This window comes from Larimichthys crocea, chromosome XXI (genome assembly GCF_000972845.2).
Source record: "Larimichthys crocea isolate SSNF chromosome XXI, L_crocea_2.0, whole genome shotgun sequence".
Taxonomy (NCBI): Eukaryota; Metazoa; Chordata; class Actinopteri; family Sciaenidae; genus Larimichthys; species Larimichthys crocea.
Genome location: NC_040031.1, coordinates 21,896,420 through 21,911,937, shown reverse-complemented (window position 1 = coordinate 21,911,937; position 15,518 = coordinate 21,896,420). Strand labels below are relative to the sequence as shown.

The 15,518-nt window shown below is 39.2% G+C and overlaps 1 protein-coding gene across 4 annotated transcripts in view; it reads left to right on the top strand.

Annotated features, from left to right (window-relative positions):
• The window catches only part of ano1b (anoctamin 1, calcium activated chloride channel b), a 51,381-nt gene extending 39,632 nt beyond the window's left edge, over nucleotides 1-11,749 (top strand). For all 4 annotated transcript variants that reach the window (XM_027273118.1, XM_027273117.1, XM_027273116.1 and 1 more), the window contains 7 exons: nucleotides 9-109; nucleotides 2,201-2,343; nucleotides 3,468-3,620; nucleotides 3,766-3,818; nucleotides 7,004-7,188; nucleotides 8,615-8,720; nucleotides 11,036-11,749. In XM_027273118.1, the coding sequence (XP_027128919.1) occupies nucleotides 9-109; nucleotides 2,201-2,343; nucleotides 3,468-3,620; nucleotides 3,766-3,818; nucleotides 7,004-7,188; nucleotides 8,615-8,720; nucleotides 11,036-11,293 (999 nt within the window). In that variant the 3' untranslated portion in view covers nucleotides 11,294-11,749. The remainder of the gene's footprint in view (nucleotides 1-8; nucleotides 110-2,200; nucleotides 2,344-3,467; nucleotides 3,621-3,765; nucleotides 3,819-7,003; nucleotides 7,189-8,614; nucleotides 8,721-11,035) is intronic.
• Nucleotides 11,750-15,518: the final 3,769 nt, after the last annotated feature.

Sequence of the window (15,518 nt, the reverse complement as noted above, 5' to 3'; positions counted from 1 at the left end):
TTTTACAGTGTGCTCATGGAGGCTGTCTGATGGAGCTGTGTATACAGCTGAGTATCACCATGTTAGGAAAGCAGCTAATTCAGAACAACCTTTTTGAGATTGGAGTACCGTGAGTATGCATCACTTTAAACTGCTCATCACATCATTTACACACAGCACATCGTCATAAACCAGAAATCATCCTTCTCAATTCTCAATTAAGTTGCAGAAAAACGCTTCATATTCAGCTGGAAAGCAGATAGACCAGGGGTCGGCAACCTTTAACACCAAAAGAGCCATTTGAACCCGGTTTCCACAAAAAAAACCCCACTGAGAGCCGCAAATACTTTTTGACATCTAAAATGGAGAAAAAACGCATTTATTAGAAAGTCAAAAATAAACATACACTTATTAGTGCTTTGACTACCCTTTTGAAGATGGGCTATAAAGTGTTACTTATGAAATCCACAAAGTGCTACAGAGAAAATTAAATTTAATTTCTAATGAACACATTTTGAACATTCTTGAAAAGCAAATGAGTCTGCCCAAGCATCATTGAACGATCTATTTTCCTCTGATATTTTTCTTTTTTTAGATTTCTCCATATCTGGCCTTGTTGGGGTTGAAAGTTGGGATGGCGTTGGGGCGGGAATACCGGCTTTCGCGAGTATGACGTTTATTTTGAGCGACAAAAAACAATAAAATATACTTATTTTATTAATATTTTAATATTTAATATTTCAAGATCGCATCAAGATCTTCCAATTTAGAACTAAAACACTAAAACAATAACTAACACAAATAAAATACACATACCGTATTTTCACGACCATAAGGCGCACCGTACGAAAAGGCGCAGTCTACACACACATATGGCGCACCGCCTTACAACAACACACACACAAGCATACAAGTGTGCGTATTTAAAAATAGAGCGGGAGCAAAACTGAGTTTGATTGTGCTTTATTTAAGTCTTTATTACAAAGTACTAACATTTTTTAAGCACATTACCACAGCACACATTACCGGTAATCGTCAATAATCAAACCCATCGAAGTCCTCATCCTCCGTTTCTGAGTTAAACAGCTGCGCTAAATCAAATATGCCAGTTCCACTTTCTTCGCTGTCAGAGTCACTTTCCGTGCCGTGCGGCCCCTCGGAAATGATGCCGGCTTTTGCGAAAGCTCGAACAACAGTGCCAGTAGACACGTTAGTCCACGCATCTACAATCCATCCACAAACCGTGTCGTACCTTGCCCGGCGCTGCCTGCCACTCTCTGTGAAACTGTGGTCTCCATCGGTCATCCATCGCTCCCACGCCGCTCGCAGCCTTACTTTGAACGGCCGGTTCACACCGATGTCCAGCGGAGTTCCTTTGTCAGACCTCCCGGAATAACAGCAAGTGCAGCGTTCATTTCTTTCACTTCTTTTTTCACATCGGCTGTGAGATGGGCACGTTGTTCTCAACACAGGTTTAACAACACACATAGGGCGCACTGCACTATAGGGCGCGCCGCACATTTAGTAAAAAATATAAGACGTTTATATGCGCCTTATGGTCGTGAAAATACGGTAAATACTTTTTAAAAGTAATTTATTTTCCCAAGCCACTCGGAGCCGCAGTGTAAGGATGAAAGAGCCGCAGGTTGCCGACCCCTGGTCTAGAACAATGCTTCTTTCTTCTCCAATAAACACTGAACAACAACTAACAAGAACAGACCTAAAGAGGTGTATGCTGGGCCGAACAGAGCATGCGTCACTATGGACCGCATCACGTTTCTGGCCTCACAAAATAGAAGAATTTGCTGCTTTTGTCTTTTTTTCTATACTTTAGTTTTTATTGAATGACTATTGGTCAAACAAAACAAGTAGAGGATGATTCTCTTTTATATTTCATATATTTTTATATTTATACTGCTTTTGCAGTGTCTCTTGTTTTATTCTGAACCCTTTGCAACGAAATTTCGTTCAAACGTACATTGGAAATGTGCAGTTGGATGACAATAAAGTCGGTCTATGTCTGTGTCTATTATGGAGAGGAAACTTCCATAGTGTGAAAACAAAACAAACTAAATACATACAATAATACTGTTCATAGAGATATAGCAAGAAGCTCTAAGCTCTGATCTGATGTCATAATATAATGAAAAGCTACGAGCACTGCACTATTAATACTTACATATGCTGTGTGTGTGTGTGTGTGTGTGTGTGTATTCCTCAGTAAGCTGAAGAAGCTGATTCGCTACATTCAGTCAAAGCAAGTGGCTTTCCAAGAAGAAGAGAGACAGAAGAAGCTCCAGAGATATGAAACTGACCACTTCCTGGAACCATTCGCTGGTTTAACGCCAGAATATATGGAAATGAGTCAGTACCACACTTCAGAACTTCACACACACTCACACACTTGTGCCTTCAGCAGCAGACAAAACAGAAGCATAAAACCATTAAAGGTACAATATGTATGTAAGATATGTACTGTAATAAACCATAATATGAATATGCTGTGTCATCAGAGATTAAGGAAACATGCTATAGTCAGTATGTTTCTTATTTTCAAATTTGTCTTGTCGGCTCTCTGTTTGTGTTTTGATCCGGCATGTCTACACAACTCATGCCGAAACATCTAACGCAGCTAAAAGAGCCCAGAAGGACCAGCAGCTGTTTTTTTCACCTGATTTCCTCTGTAAATCCAAAAATATCTGCCAGTGTTTCCCCTGTATTCATTCAGTAGCGGTGCAGCGCTACTTATTACTACCTGTGTGAGTCCAGAGGAGCAGAGAGAGGTTGTGTGGGACTTTTCTTTACTAGAGGAGGTCTAGAGCAGTTTATTTATACTGAACTTGACTGCTGTAAAATAATTAGAAAGTCAAATTGTATTTCTCTCTCTCCCTCTGTCAGTGTGTGTGTGTGTCTCTCTCTCAAACAAACAGACACAAACTGAATTAAACTTGTTATTTTGCAGCACAGACTGAAGTCAGACTCAGACGTAGAAGCTGCTTCATGAAATACACCATGTTGGAGGTTCAGTGTCTTCAGTGTGCAACCTGCGTGAGCTTCGGTCTGGGGGAGGGGGATGTGGGGGGAGACGACTCTCCAGTGTTATGAATTTGAGCTGCGGTGTTCATTTTTAACTGCTGGATATCTTCTGCACAATCCTACATATTGTACCTTTAAGTAACAATGACAGACATACAATACATCTTGCAGTGGTTCTATCAACAGGAGAAATAATGCTGAGCTAAAAATTAGCACCTAAACCAGAGGTATCTATGGCAGGACTCCTGTGAAGCCCTGTGTTAAATGGCATTAGCATGTTTTTGTGTTTTTACATCTGGCTCCAGCACTGAACTGATAAAGACTGGTTTTCAGTACAATGCATGTTACTACTTAGTAAGTTACATCGAAGTAGAATATACTTACATCAGTCTAGGCTTGATTTAATCACATATATTAATAATGAAGACTTTCTAATATGCTCTTCTGTCCAGTCATCCAGTTTGGTTTCGTTACGTTGTTCGTGGCGTCCTTCCCCCTGGCTCCTCTTTTTGCTCTGCTCAACAATATCATCGAAATCCGACTTGATGCCAAGAAATTTGTGGCTGAGTTACGAAGACCAGTGGCAGCAAGAGCCAAAGACATAGGTGTGTTATAGTCAATATACTGCAGCTCTGATAATTAAGGCAGGAACTGCATGAAAGTGGCCAGTAGTAAAAGTAAAGACATCCGTTCACTGTACAAGAAGAATCTGTAAAAGCCAGCAGTTCATACATGTTGTTGTGTCTGCAGGTATATGGTACAACATACTGAGAGGGGTGGCAAAAGTGGCCGTCATCATTAATGTAAGTAAAACATGAACATATTATATTTTGCTGACACATGTACAGTCTGTTTTTGGCTCTGTAATCCATCAAACCATGCAGGTCCAGAAAAGTCAGTGAAAAAAACGTAAAATGTAACAGATAACTGATCATTCCATTTGTGTAAAGACTGGATGAGATTTTTTTCAATTGACTGGCACATATATCACCTATCACATAAATTCCTTTTAAACCTCTCCTCCCAATAAAAGTGTTCATTTGGCATGATTTAGTACAAGGGTCTGTAGCATTAACCCTTTGGGGTCCTGTCAATAGCCATTGCTTTTGCAATCTGGCGGGTTAATATCAAATCTATGAGTACACCAGACTAGGTTAGGACAGTAGGCCAACAAGTTTAGGGTAAGAACTTTTTGTAGACCTCTGTCTTTCCTCACATTTTCACCCAATCATTTCTGATAAATCCTAGTGAAGATCTTTTATCCATGCTATATATGTTATCCATCCTTCTGAGGACAGCTGAGACCTTCCAACCAGAAAATCATACAGGAGGGAGTCAACTCTTTGCCTTGAAAAGTCATTAAAATCACTTCTTCTAATGTGGAGAAGATAAGATGTTTTGGCATTGTATATATGAATTTTACTATTTGAGGACATTAAGTCTTTACAGTGTAGAACTGCAAATTATTTTTTTTCTCATTTAAATTTGTATTGAATTCTTGATAGCAGAGTATATGTGTATGGGGTTGATCATACATTTTGGAATCTTGGCATAAACACATTATGACATATCTCAGAGGAAATATGAAATTAGAAAAAAAAAAAGGAGAATCAAGTATGAAAGAAGAAAATATAAATATGGGGGATGATTTATTATTGCTTAGGCTGAGTTTCATTATATCCTTGTGTAGGTCCAAAAAAGATCCCAAGAGGTCATCCCTCCTCCTGTTAGCTGACAGTTTGTGAAGCATAGACTCGTAAAATGTGGTCTCCAACATTGCATTACACCAGTCTCTAAGATTAGGAGATACAGCAGTCCTAAAATAACGTTGGAAGCTGTGACCAAGCCCACCATAATCACAGAACGAGTTCTTGTTGATACATTTGGTATTTGCAATCTGTCCCCTAATAAACATACAGTCTACAACTTTTATCCAAAATGGACTCACTAAAGCACATTCCCATACACAGTGCAGAAATGTTCCTACCTCTGTTTTACACTTACAACACATATTATCATTCATCAATTTCATTCTATTTAATCTCACAGGGGTATGATAATATCTATGTATGATCTTATATTGTGTGAACTTCCCTCTTGCCTCCCTTACATTACTTTCCACAATCTGCTAGTATACCTAGTATACCCAGTACCTAGCTAGTATTTCTCCTGCGTAAAGTTTATTCTCAGCTCTCTCTGCCATAACAATTTAACATTAGAGGACTCACCACTTATTGAATAGTTTGTTAATTTTTAAAATTGTGAAGCTGTGCAGCATTCCTGTGGCACATTCAGATAGTCCAAAATATCATTTTCTGAACAATTACCAATTTGAAATTTTACAGTCTCTAATTTGTACATATTTCCAAAAATGTTGTTTGCGTTCGAGTTTAAATTGACGCGATAATTCCTCATAAGACATGAATTGTCCATTATAGGTCTCCTATAGTATATACACCCTTGAACGCCACTGCCTCCAAAACACTGACGTTTTACCAATATGTTAAACCATAGTGAAGCATATGTCTGTACATATTGCGACAACTTATACATTTCGTGTACCTTGGTCGACACTTCCTTAGCGTGAACAAGAATTGGATTTGTTGTAATACTTTGTTGAGTTGCTCCTTTGGACTAAATGGTAAACATAACACATTCTCAATCTCCATCCAGTCTGGCTTGTTTTCTGTCATTTTCCAATATATGGCTAATTTAGCCATTTCAAAAGATATCCCATATAACCTTGAATCTGGTAAATCTAATCCCCCTTTCTCCATGGGGGCGCAAAGTTTGCTTAGTTTTATCTATGCTCTTTTCCCATTCCATAAAAACTGTTTAACTATATCATCATACTTCTTAAAAATGGCAGACGGTATTGTGATTGGCAGCATCATTATTAAGTAATTAAATTGAGTGGCTACTATCATTTTAATAATATTGACTTTTCCCCACAGAATAAGCTTTATCTTTTGCCACTTCTCCAAATTTGTTTAAATATTTTGCAACACCGGGTAAGTTTAACAAAGGCATCTCTCCTAGGTCTTGAGTTTGAACTGCCAGTTCTTGAAGATGTTTAATCTTTATAATGTACCTTGTAGAAGGTAATAATTATATCAGAAATAATTACATAATGACAAAATGAAGGTTGGAGCTGCTGTAGGTGAGTGAAAAATAATCTTTAAAGATCCAGTCTACTCTGTTTCTCAAAACTGACACTTCATGACCTAAACACAAAAACCATCTCTTCTGTTTTAATTTTAACATTCAGTCTAACAAGGGGAAGCTGAAATACAATGTCGATCATCTAAAATAAGATGAGATAAAGGACAAAAAAAATAAAGACCCTTGCCATGCTGGAGAACACTACACAGACATCCTGATACTCTCATGAGTCAGTCTGGTAAACCTCAGCTTTGTCCCATCCTCTTGTTAACTCCTGTGCTGTGTTTTAATTCAACCAAATGTACAATGCAGTTTATTTCATTTACATGTTTTTACTGTTTCCTCATGTCAGACTACAGAACAAGAACTACTGTAGACAGCTTCATAAGTACTTCCTGTTTACCTGCAGCTATTGCAGGCAGCATACTGTATACTGACACACTAAGTTGTCTTCTTAACTTTTCATCACATTTAATATTTCCACCACTTGTGATTCTGTGTCCTCCATGTTCTAGTAGATCGATCTATCTATCTATCTATCTATCTATCTATCTATCTATCTATCTATCTATCTATCTATCTATCTATCTATCTATCTATCTATCTATCTATCTATCTGATTTTATTTTATGTCCTAGTCACACTGCCATTCTCAGTTGGTTTACTAAAACAGTCCTAAATCACAGTGGATTGGTTCACTTCAAACTGATTATAACTTGTTACATTACACACTGTCTTGTATATACATGAAATATGTTTTCATATTAGTCTAACTCCCATTTCTGTCCCTAATCTGTGAACCATCCTCCCCAACCACAATCCCCAGGCATTTGTCATCTCCTTCACATCAGACTTCATCCCTCGAATGGTCTACCAGTACATGTACAGCCCTGATGGCTCCATGCATGGATTTGTCAACCATACGCTGTCCTATTTTAATGTCAGCCACTTCCAGGAAGGCAAAGAAACCTTGGATCCATTGCACCTTGGCTACCCCGTTGAGATCTGCAGGTGGGAAGTCAGCTCGCACTGTTTAGCATTTTAGAAATCAATAGACCCGTGTCAATCCAAATGTGTTGAAGAATTATTTAAGAACAGTGTTGAGATAATCCATGGCCTCTGTCTCATGGTGCTTTGTGAGGATCTCAGAATGCTGCAGTATTCTGTTGTTCAAAGATCCTGTGCAGCCATGAGGAACTCGAAGGCAGTAATTATTGTCCTCCGGTCTTTTTCTCTCATTAAGATAAGACCGGAGAACAATAATTATCAACCATAGACCCAGAACTCACTGAAGGGATTATGTAGCCCTTCTTCCCTGTAATGCCTGAGAATCCTCTGGGAGGGCCCGAAATGTGTTGTTGAGGAGGAGAGTGTCTGGAACGCCCTGTTAATTTGCTTCCACTACGACCTGACTCTGGATAAGTGGATGGAAACATATGGATAGGATGAAATCAAGTAATGATAAAATGAAATGAATATTTGTGTTACTATGACTATTAGTACCCTTTTCACCATGTGGCCCCTGCCATGAAAGGATTGGACTGATTTACTGCATATGTTGTCTTTAGAGTATACTGGGTTATTGTGGCCCTCAGCCAGGAAACTCATCTGGATTTACTGCTGGATTTACTGCTTTTTATGTAAAAAACTGTAATTTATTAGTGTTGGTTCTAGTGAACTGGTCAGCATAACTTTGCTTAACCAGAATTGCCAATTTTGGTTGCAGTAATTTGACCTGGAGGAGACACGTGTTTGAGGAACAAAAAAGTTCACCTCTGTAAAACACTGTCCCACACACACAACAACACATAGAACCGTGTCATAAAATATCTTTTCATTGTCCGAATTTATTAGTCCATTAAATACAGACAATCCTGTCTCCATGTGATGATCAGCCATGATGATCTGCAATGAAATGAAGCATTGTTCATTGAGTAATGGATTTACACTTGTAAGGTGAATTAACAACTCAAGAAGAGTCTCTGTGTGTCTGCTGTCCAGTCGCTGTTCTCCTGCAGTCCTCACAGAGGAGAGCACAGAGAGACACAACGGACATTGACATACTGAGCTTTAGTTTCTGTGCTGTGCACATGCACACATATTCATATATAGTCTTATATATATACATACATGTGTTTGTGTCTTTGTGTGTCTTTGTTAACAACTGATGAGGTCAAGCTTTTAAACATGGACACCTCAGACAGTTGAGGTCAGTTCTCTCTGCAGGTCAGTCTATTGACTTTTGTACCTCATCCCGAATGAGCATGCTGCTGGCCCAACATGTATGGACTGAAGCACAATATTTAAATTTTTCTGCCACCAGCAGTCAGTCATCTGCAGCTAGGAACAGGGGTTATTGATACATTAAGAAGAAAGTTGTTATCAACAAATGTCAGAATTGAAAACCCACCCAAAAGATGTGTTTTTGTCTCTAAAGGTATAAGGACTACAGAGAACCTCCTTGGTCAACCACTCCATATGAGATCTCCAAGGAATTCTGGGCAGTGCTGGCTGTCCGACTGGCCTTCGTCATTGTTTTCCAGGTATGGTGTCACATGCAGATAAGTAGCAAATAGATTACTTATAACAGAAAGATGAGTATACATAGGTGAACTAAATCTATGTGGAACTGTCATCTATGTCAGTGATCTCAGACATCCAAATATGCCTCTCTTAACTTTGCTGGTTTGTGTCTTTGGTCTTATGTATATGAAAATATATGTTCAGTAGGTCTCCTAATCCAACAAGGAGTGACCAGCAAAGAAGTTTAGTTTATAACAAAAGGTACAAAAATACAGAATACCTACAGAACATTAACAAGGTAAAATCATAACTTGTAACATTTAAGAATTCAGCATTGAATCACATGTTTCTTCCTAGTACATATTAACCACATCTACAATTGCAGGAGCATTGCATATATATATATATTTTTTTTTTTTATCTTTTATACATCATTCAAAGTGCATTAATTGATCTACTGATCCGAAGCCACATTTTTCCAACATTCAGAAATGACTGCAGTCAACACTGAAGAGTAACCCTGAAACTTACTAAAAGTTTCATTTATCTTCTTTATGTCAAAGTTTAAGACTGTTTCTGTGTGAGCATATGTTTGCCTCGTAATTCACTTTCAATGAGATGCGAGCCGACAAGGGAGGAAAATCAGGGCAATGCCAAGAAACTATTGTGGTCATCGCCATCGTACACCTCCACTTGTAGCTGGAGTCTAATGGATTTTTTTTCTACACAACGTAGTAACTACTGTCATGCACTGACTTTGCCAGAGATGAGAAACTGGCGGTTTGTGAATTTTCTGAACTATAGAACTTTTGTTTAAACATTATCAGGGCATTCACATGGCAAAGCGTAAGTAATTTAAGATCTAATTATGCTAATTTAGTTCACTTTAACTATCAACAACAACAGCCTGTGGCTGGCATCAAAGACAGGACTGCCACTATGTGTCAACAAATCAACCTGTGATTACAACACCACATTCAACTAAATGTGATTTCATTTGACTCTCCTCACTTAACACTAGTCGATCGCCACACGTAGAGCGCCTAGCATTTATTCGTGGAGCGTTTGTCTGCTGGTCTCCTCACATAAGAAGCACAGCGAGAGCCCGTGGATCCAAGCATTTATGCAACCATCACTGCATAACTTACAAAAGGGTCTGTAAACTTAACACAAATGTACAGTATGACTGAGTGGTAGAGAGATGTTTAAACCATAAAATATAAGCAAAATATCAATTAGACTTAAGACTACAATTAATATGGCTGTGATGGCTGGATGGTGTCTGAGGACACTACCACCTGCGCCTGACCAAACATACAAGCGTACTGCTTATCCTCATTAGGGTCACGGTGGGGCTGGAGCCTATCCCAGCTGACTTTGGCAGGGTACACCCTTAACAAGTCACCAGCTCATCACAGGGATGACACATAAAGACAAACAACAATTCACAGTTTGGAGTCACTGCATTTCTTTCGACTGTGGAAGGAAGCTGGAGTACCCCAAGAGAACCCTGGCAGACACATTAAGTGAAAACTCCACATAGAAAGGCCCCAGCTTGGATGGATGGATGGATGCATGGATGGATGCATGGATGGGTGGATGGACAGTAACTGGAGCACAACAGCAACCCATTTGGACAGGTCTTCCCACCTCTGTTACTTTTACTGTGTGCCACGTTTGTTTAGTGCTTTGTTGTTTTCTCTTGCATCTTAATGTGATGCCCAAACTATTGTGGCATCTTGACATCTCCAAAAAAGTCATGACAACCCAATTTCGTTATTTGATATTTCCTGTAACTTTTCCTTGTGACATGTTTTGCATTACATGCATTTCTCTATATGTAAAGGAAAAGTATTGAAATTTGTGTTGAGTAGTTTATTTATTTGTTGTAATAATGCTTCTTGGCAATAAATCTTATACCATTGGGAAACCTGATTATTTTCCTTTTAAATGGTGCCACATTTGTAAGGAACTGTCAATGTCTTGTTTCTTCAGATTTCAATCATCCAATCTACCAAACAACACCAAACAAGAGTCAACAGCAAAGAAAAGCTGTGGGTGCAACCCACATACTCAGCTCTGCTGCTCATCCGACAAATGCATGATCCTTACAAATGTGGCACCATTTAAATAAGGCTTTTCAATGATATGAGATTTATTGACAAGAAGCATTGTGACAACATAGAAATAATCAACCAAACACAAATTTCCTTACTTTTTGTGCCTAGTTTATGTCTCATTTGGGTATGGAAAAAGAATCTGGGTTCTAAATCACATTTCCAATAAGTTCATCAGGATAAAGACTACATGATTCCCTTCCATTTATTTTTACCAGAATGTTGTGATGCTGATGAGCGACATCGTGGACTGGCTAATTCCAGACATCCCTAAAGACATCAGCCTCCAGATCCACAAGGAGAAGATTCTATTGATAGATCTGTTCATGAAAGAAGAGCAAGTCAAGCTCCAGTTCCGTGAGAGTAGGTTGTCTACAGCAGCCAAAGAGAACTGCAGCAAGAGCAACAACAACAACAACAGCACAACGGCTCACCCACGCTCCAGACTGCACACCGACAGCACTAAAAGCCTCTGATTCTAGTAACAATGAATTCTTAGTTCAGTCTTAGTTAGCAACCCAAAGCTTGCTAGCAGCCTGTTCGCTCAGGCCAATCTAAACTGTTTTTGTTCTTGTTCAGAACATTCCAACAATTGGGAGAGCAGCTTGCTGATGAGGTGTCAAAATGGAGGAAGGAAAGTAAAGGTGAATGTGTGGGGCCAAATATGTTGCAGTCTGTATCTTAATCCATACGTCCGTACTCAGACAAATTTCATGAATGTGTACACAAACCTGTAAATGTGCACACAAATTTGAGAATATGTACGGGAATAATGCATGCTCAGATTGTGTACACGATGCACATATCATTTCTACATTTGTATAAGAATAAAAAAAGAACAGGGTGTTGTTTAGCTCAGTTGGTAGAGCATCCGCCCCATGTCCAAAGGCTCAGTCCTTGCTGCAGAAGCCCAGGGTTTGAATCTGACCTGTGGCTCTCTGCTGCATGTCATTCTACATCTCTCTCTCCACACATTTCCTGTCACTCTTCAGCTGTCTCTATCAAAAATAAAGCTTGAAAAGGCCAATCTTTAAAAAAAAAAAAAAAGTGTAAATGGCTTCTTATTAATGAGTGAAAAGTCCAGTGGGATATTTACTAAACATGATGCAGATTACTGTCAGGGCTGAAAAAACATCAGATATTCAGACTACAAATGTAAATGCAAAAGGTTTGTAGCTAAACTTTTTTTTAATCTCAATTTTATGTGTTTGTGATATTTATTTATTTATTAGTTATTGTTTTACCAACTTCTTGTGGTCCCCCAGTATATAAGGACAAATCTAATTTGTAATTAACAAATGCAAACCTGAAATCTTTAGTGAATATCTCTCTGAGGTATTTAGCTTCAAGAGCTGAAAATCAGAGAATGCTTCTCAAGTGACTTTGCTACAGTCTACACTCTATAGACCACACCTCAAAATAATACATGTCTATGGTCACATGTATGACACGGATCACATATGACAAGCTCACAGACCCTTCCGCAAAGTGTGCATGTCATTATACTGTTCTTAACTGCTCCTCAAACAAACAGAAACAGGTGGATCTACATTTTTCATTTTCACTTTCATCTGATGATGGACTTGGTAGGGTTGGTAACTTTGAAAGCTGAAAAACTAGAATGTTTTAAACTAGCCAGAAACTGCTAAAGTGGCATTTAAGGAGCAGCATTGCCAGTGCCAGTAATCAAATAACCCAAACCCTAACCACGCAGTCCTGCTGCCTAAACCTAACCAAACTGCACTTGTTTCGATGGCCAAATAAATAACCAAAGATCCATCCAAATCTTCATTCAGGGGTTGAAAGGTTCAGGTCAAAAATACTAGTTATAACTATATAACTAGCTATATACTGTATATGTGCACTGCAGTAGGCATACACACTGGTCTATGCTGCATATCTCAACCTAGTTTATCTATCTATCTGTTATCTATTTATCTATTATTGACTGTCAAACATATTATGCACATATTAGCTAAAGATGAAAATGACAAAATGATTCCAACTTTATGGGCAACAGTGCAGATCAACCATGTAGTGGCCCTTCCACATAACGTAACAATGGCAGCACTGCTCTTGCAAACTCATTATATCTATAATGGCGCAGTACAATGATCTGCCGGTGGTTTGCACTGAGCAGCAAGCTGAGTGGTTAGCACAGCGCAAATTGCATTTTGTTCTAAAGGACCGTCAAGCCTCAAGCTGGTTCAGATCCTGGAGACAAGAGCTTTGACACGGTGATATCTGTTGTAGTTTTCACTCTCTCTCCTTCTCCTTTTCCTTCCAAGTGAATGCGATGCTGTGAGGGTCCAGCTGAGAGACAAACAGTCTCCAGATTACAAAATTTGCAATGCTACCAAGCCGGCAGTCAGGAAAGTTGTGAAAAGGTACATAAGCCTGTTTCTGCTTGGTGTGAAGTCAAGAACTGTCCAATAGCATTTGCAGCACAAACAGAGCTTTGTGCTGGCTTTGCTCAAGGTGGTGACACACATGCTACAGTATGTCCTCTGGACCTATCATAGCTGTATGTACTCACTGCTGAGACTGTTTAGTATCCCTCAACACTTCCCATACATGTTTAACTGCAGCCCATAAGCTAACATGCTGAAAAGCCTGCTTGAGGACTAAGAGGCTCTAAGTGGAGCAGTGAGACTGGATGGTGCAGTTTGGTTGACTGTCATGCCATTATGCTATTTCAGTGCTCTCATTCTTGTGGCCTGCTAGAAGTTCCTAATTTAGAGGTCCGGACCCTGATATACCAAGGCAACACAACACTCACACACTCACACACTCACACACACACACATACACGCACACACACACACACACACACACACACACACACACACACACACACACACACACACACACACACACACACATTTACAGATCTCAGGCACAGCAGGAGTGTAGAGAAGTCACATGTTGAAAGACAGCAATTACATGCAAACCTGTGGTGGAAGAATTCTGTTTTTCAAACTCTTGAAGTAAAATACTGTTTCATTCATTAATAAAAGGCTTTTTTACAATGAATTAATGAATACATATTATCTGAATGTTGCACATGTACAAACATGAAATATGAGTACATATTCACACACCTGAGTACTCTCTACGTGTGTAGGCCTACACATTCACAAATCTCTTTACACAATTACAGAATTGTGGACACATTCACACACGAGGTCGGAGAACCAGTTTCATAACTTTCCACACACACAAGCAAATTATTAGACTACATATTTATATTTGGCTCAACACAATGTCCACCGCAAATGTCATAAATACAAGGTGGCAGTCACAGTGGGTACACAGAACCATGAAGAAACATTAAAGAAACATTGTCGTATAGTGCCTGTAGTGACTATAGCTACACAGTGTGACGTGTACAGTGCAGATGCGTTTTTTTCATGATGATAAAATGATGTCTCATTGTTGTGAGCGTTGCTTAATTAGCTACTTTTCTAATTCATTGATTGTTAAGCTGTAAACTGTAGCTTTGTATTAGTTCTCTACTGATGGTATCTGGTTTGCCTGCCACTGTAACAAGGTTTTTTTTAGGTTTCTTTTTAAAAAAGTAAAAACTTCATATGCAGCCCAGAGAAATGTTCCTATTTTGAATTGTAATTGCTATGACGTTACTTCTGTACATCATCCTCTACTGTTAGAGAAGTTGTTGCTGTCTCTCCTACTTAATAAAATATGGAGAGGAGGAATAATGTGAGTTTACATGTTTACTCTGAATAAATATTGTATTTTTATATCATCTTTACTCAGGAAAGAATGATTCCCTGCTTCAATTATGCATACAGGTCCACCACAAATAGACTGTTTATGTAAAGATAATACAGCATAAATTGTGACATGGCAGCACAGATTTACAGAGTTTCCTGATGGACAGTGAAGTAAACTATAGCCAACTGTAGCTAATGTTAGCTAATGTTAACTCAGTTTGTTAGTTGGGCACAAGGGTGTAGTGGCAGGGGCCAATAGGGCGGCTAAGAGGAGGGATTAGACCTCCAGGACATAAAAACAAAGACCCTTAGAAGGAGCATGAGCACAAACATGTTGGAATAGGACAGCAACAGACCAAAGCGGGCTAACAAGAGTAAACTGACACAAAGAGATGGGAAACAGGAGTCACACACACACGTCCACCATTGGGATAAGTGATTAGAGCAACGAGAGGGCAGGACAGCCTGCAGAGCAGAGTGAGGAGCCCAGTCTTACTGGGTGGGTAGCCTTTGGGTGTTGTCGCATTCTTTCATGTGAGACGTGAGCTTTAGCTCGAGGTGTGCCCTTTCAAATCAAATCAAATCAATTTTACTTTTTAAAGTCACAAAGTCCATTTTCCTCAGAGGGTTTACAATCTGTACAGGGAGTGACACCCTCTGTCCTTAGACCCTCGGTTCCAGTGAGGAAAAACTTGCCCACAAAAACCTTTAACAGGGAAAAAAGGTGGAAGAAACCTCAGGAAGAGCCACAGAGGAGGGATCCCTCTCCCAGGACGGACAGACGTGCAATGGATGTCACGTGTACAGGACAAATCAACACAAACATATTGTACAATTACAATGAATGACAAAAGACAATGAATTACAATGAATGATAAAATGATTACAGTAGCAGTGGAACCTGTGATAGAGATAGAGAGACACAGATGCACAGCAGCAGCAAATCATAAACTAACTATAAACGTGA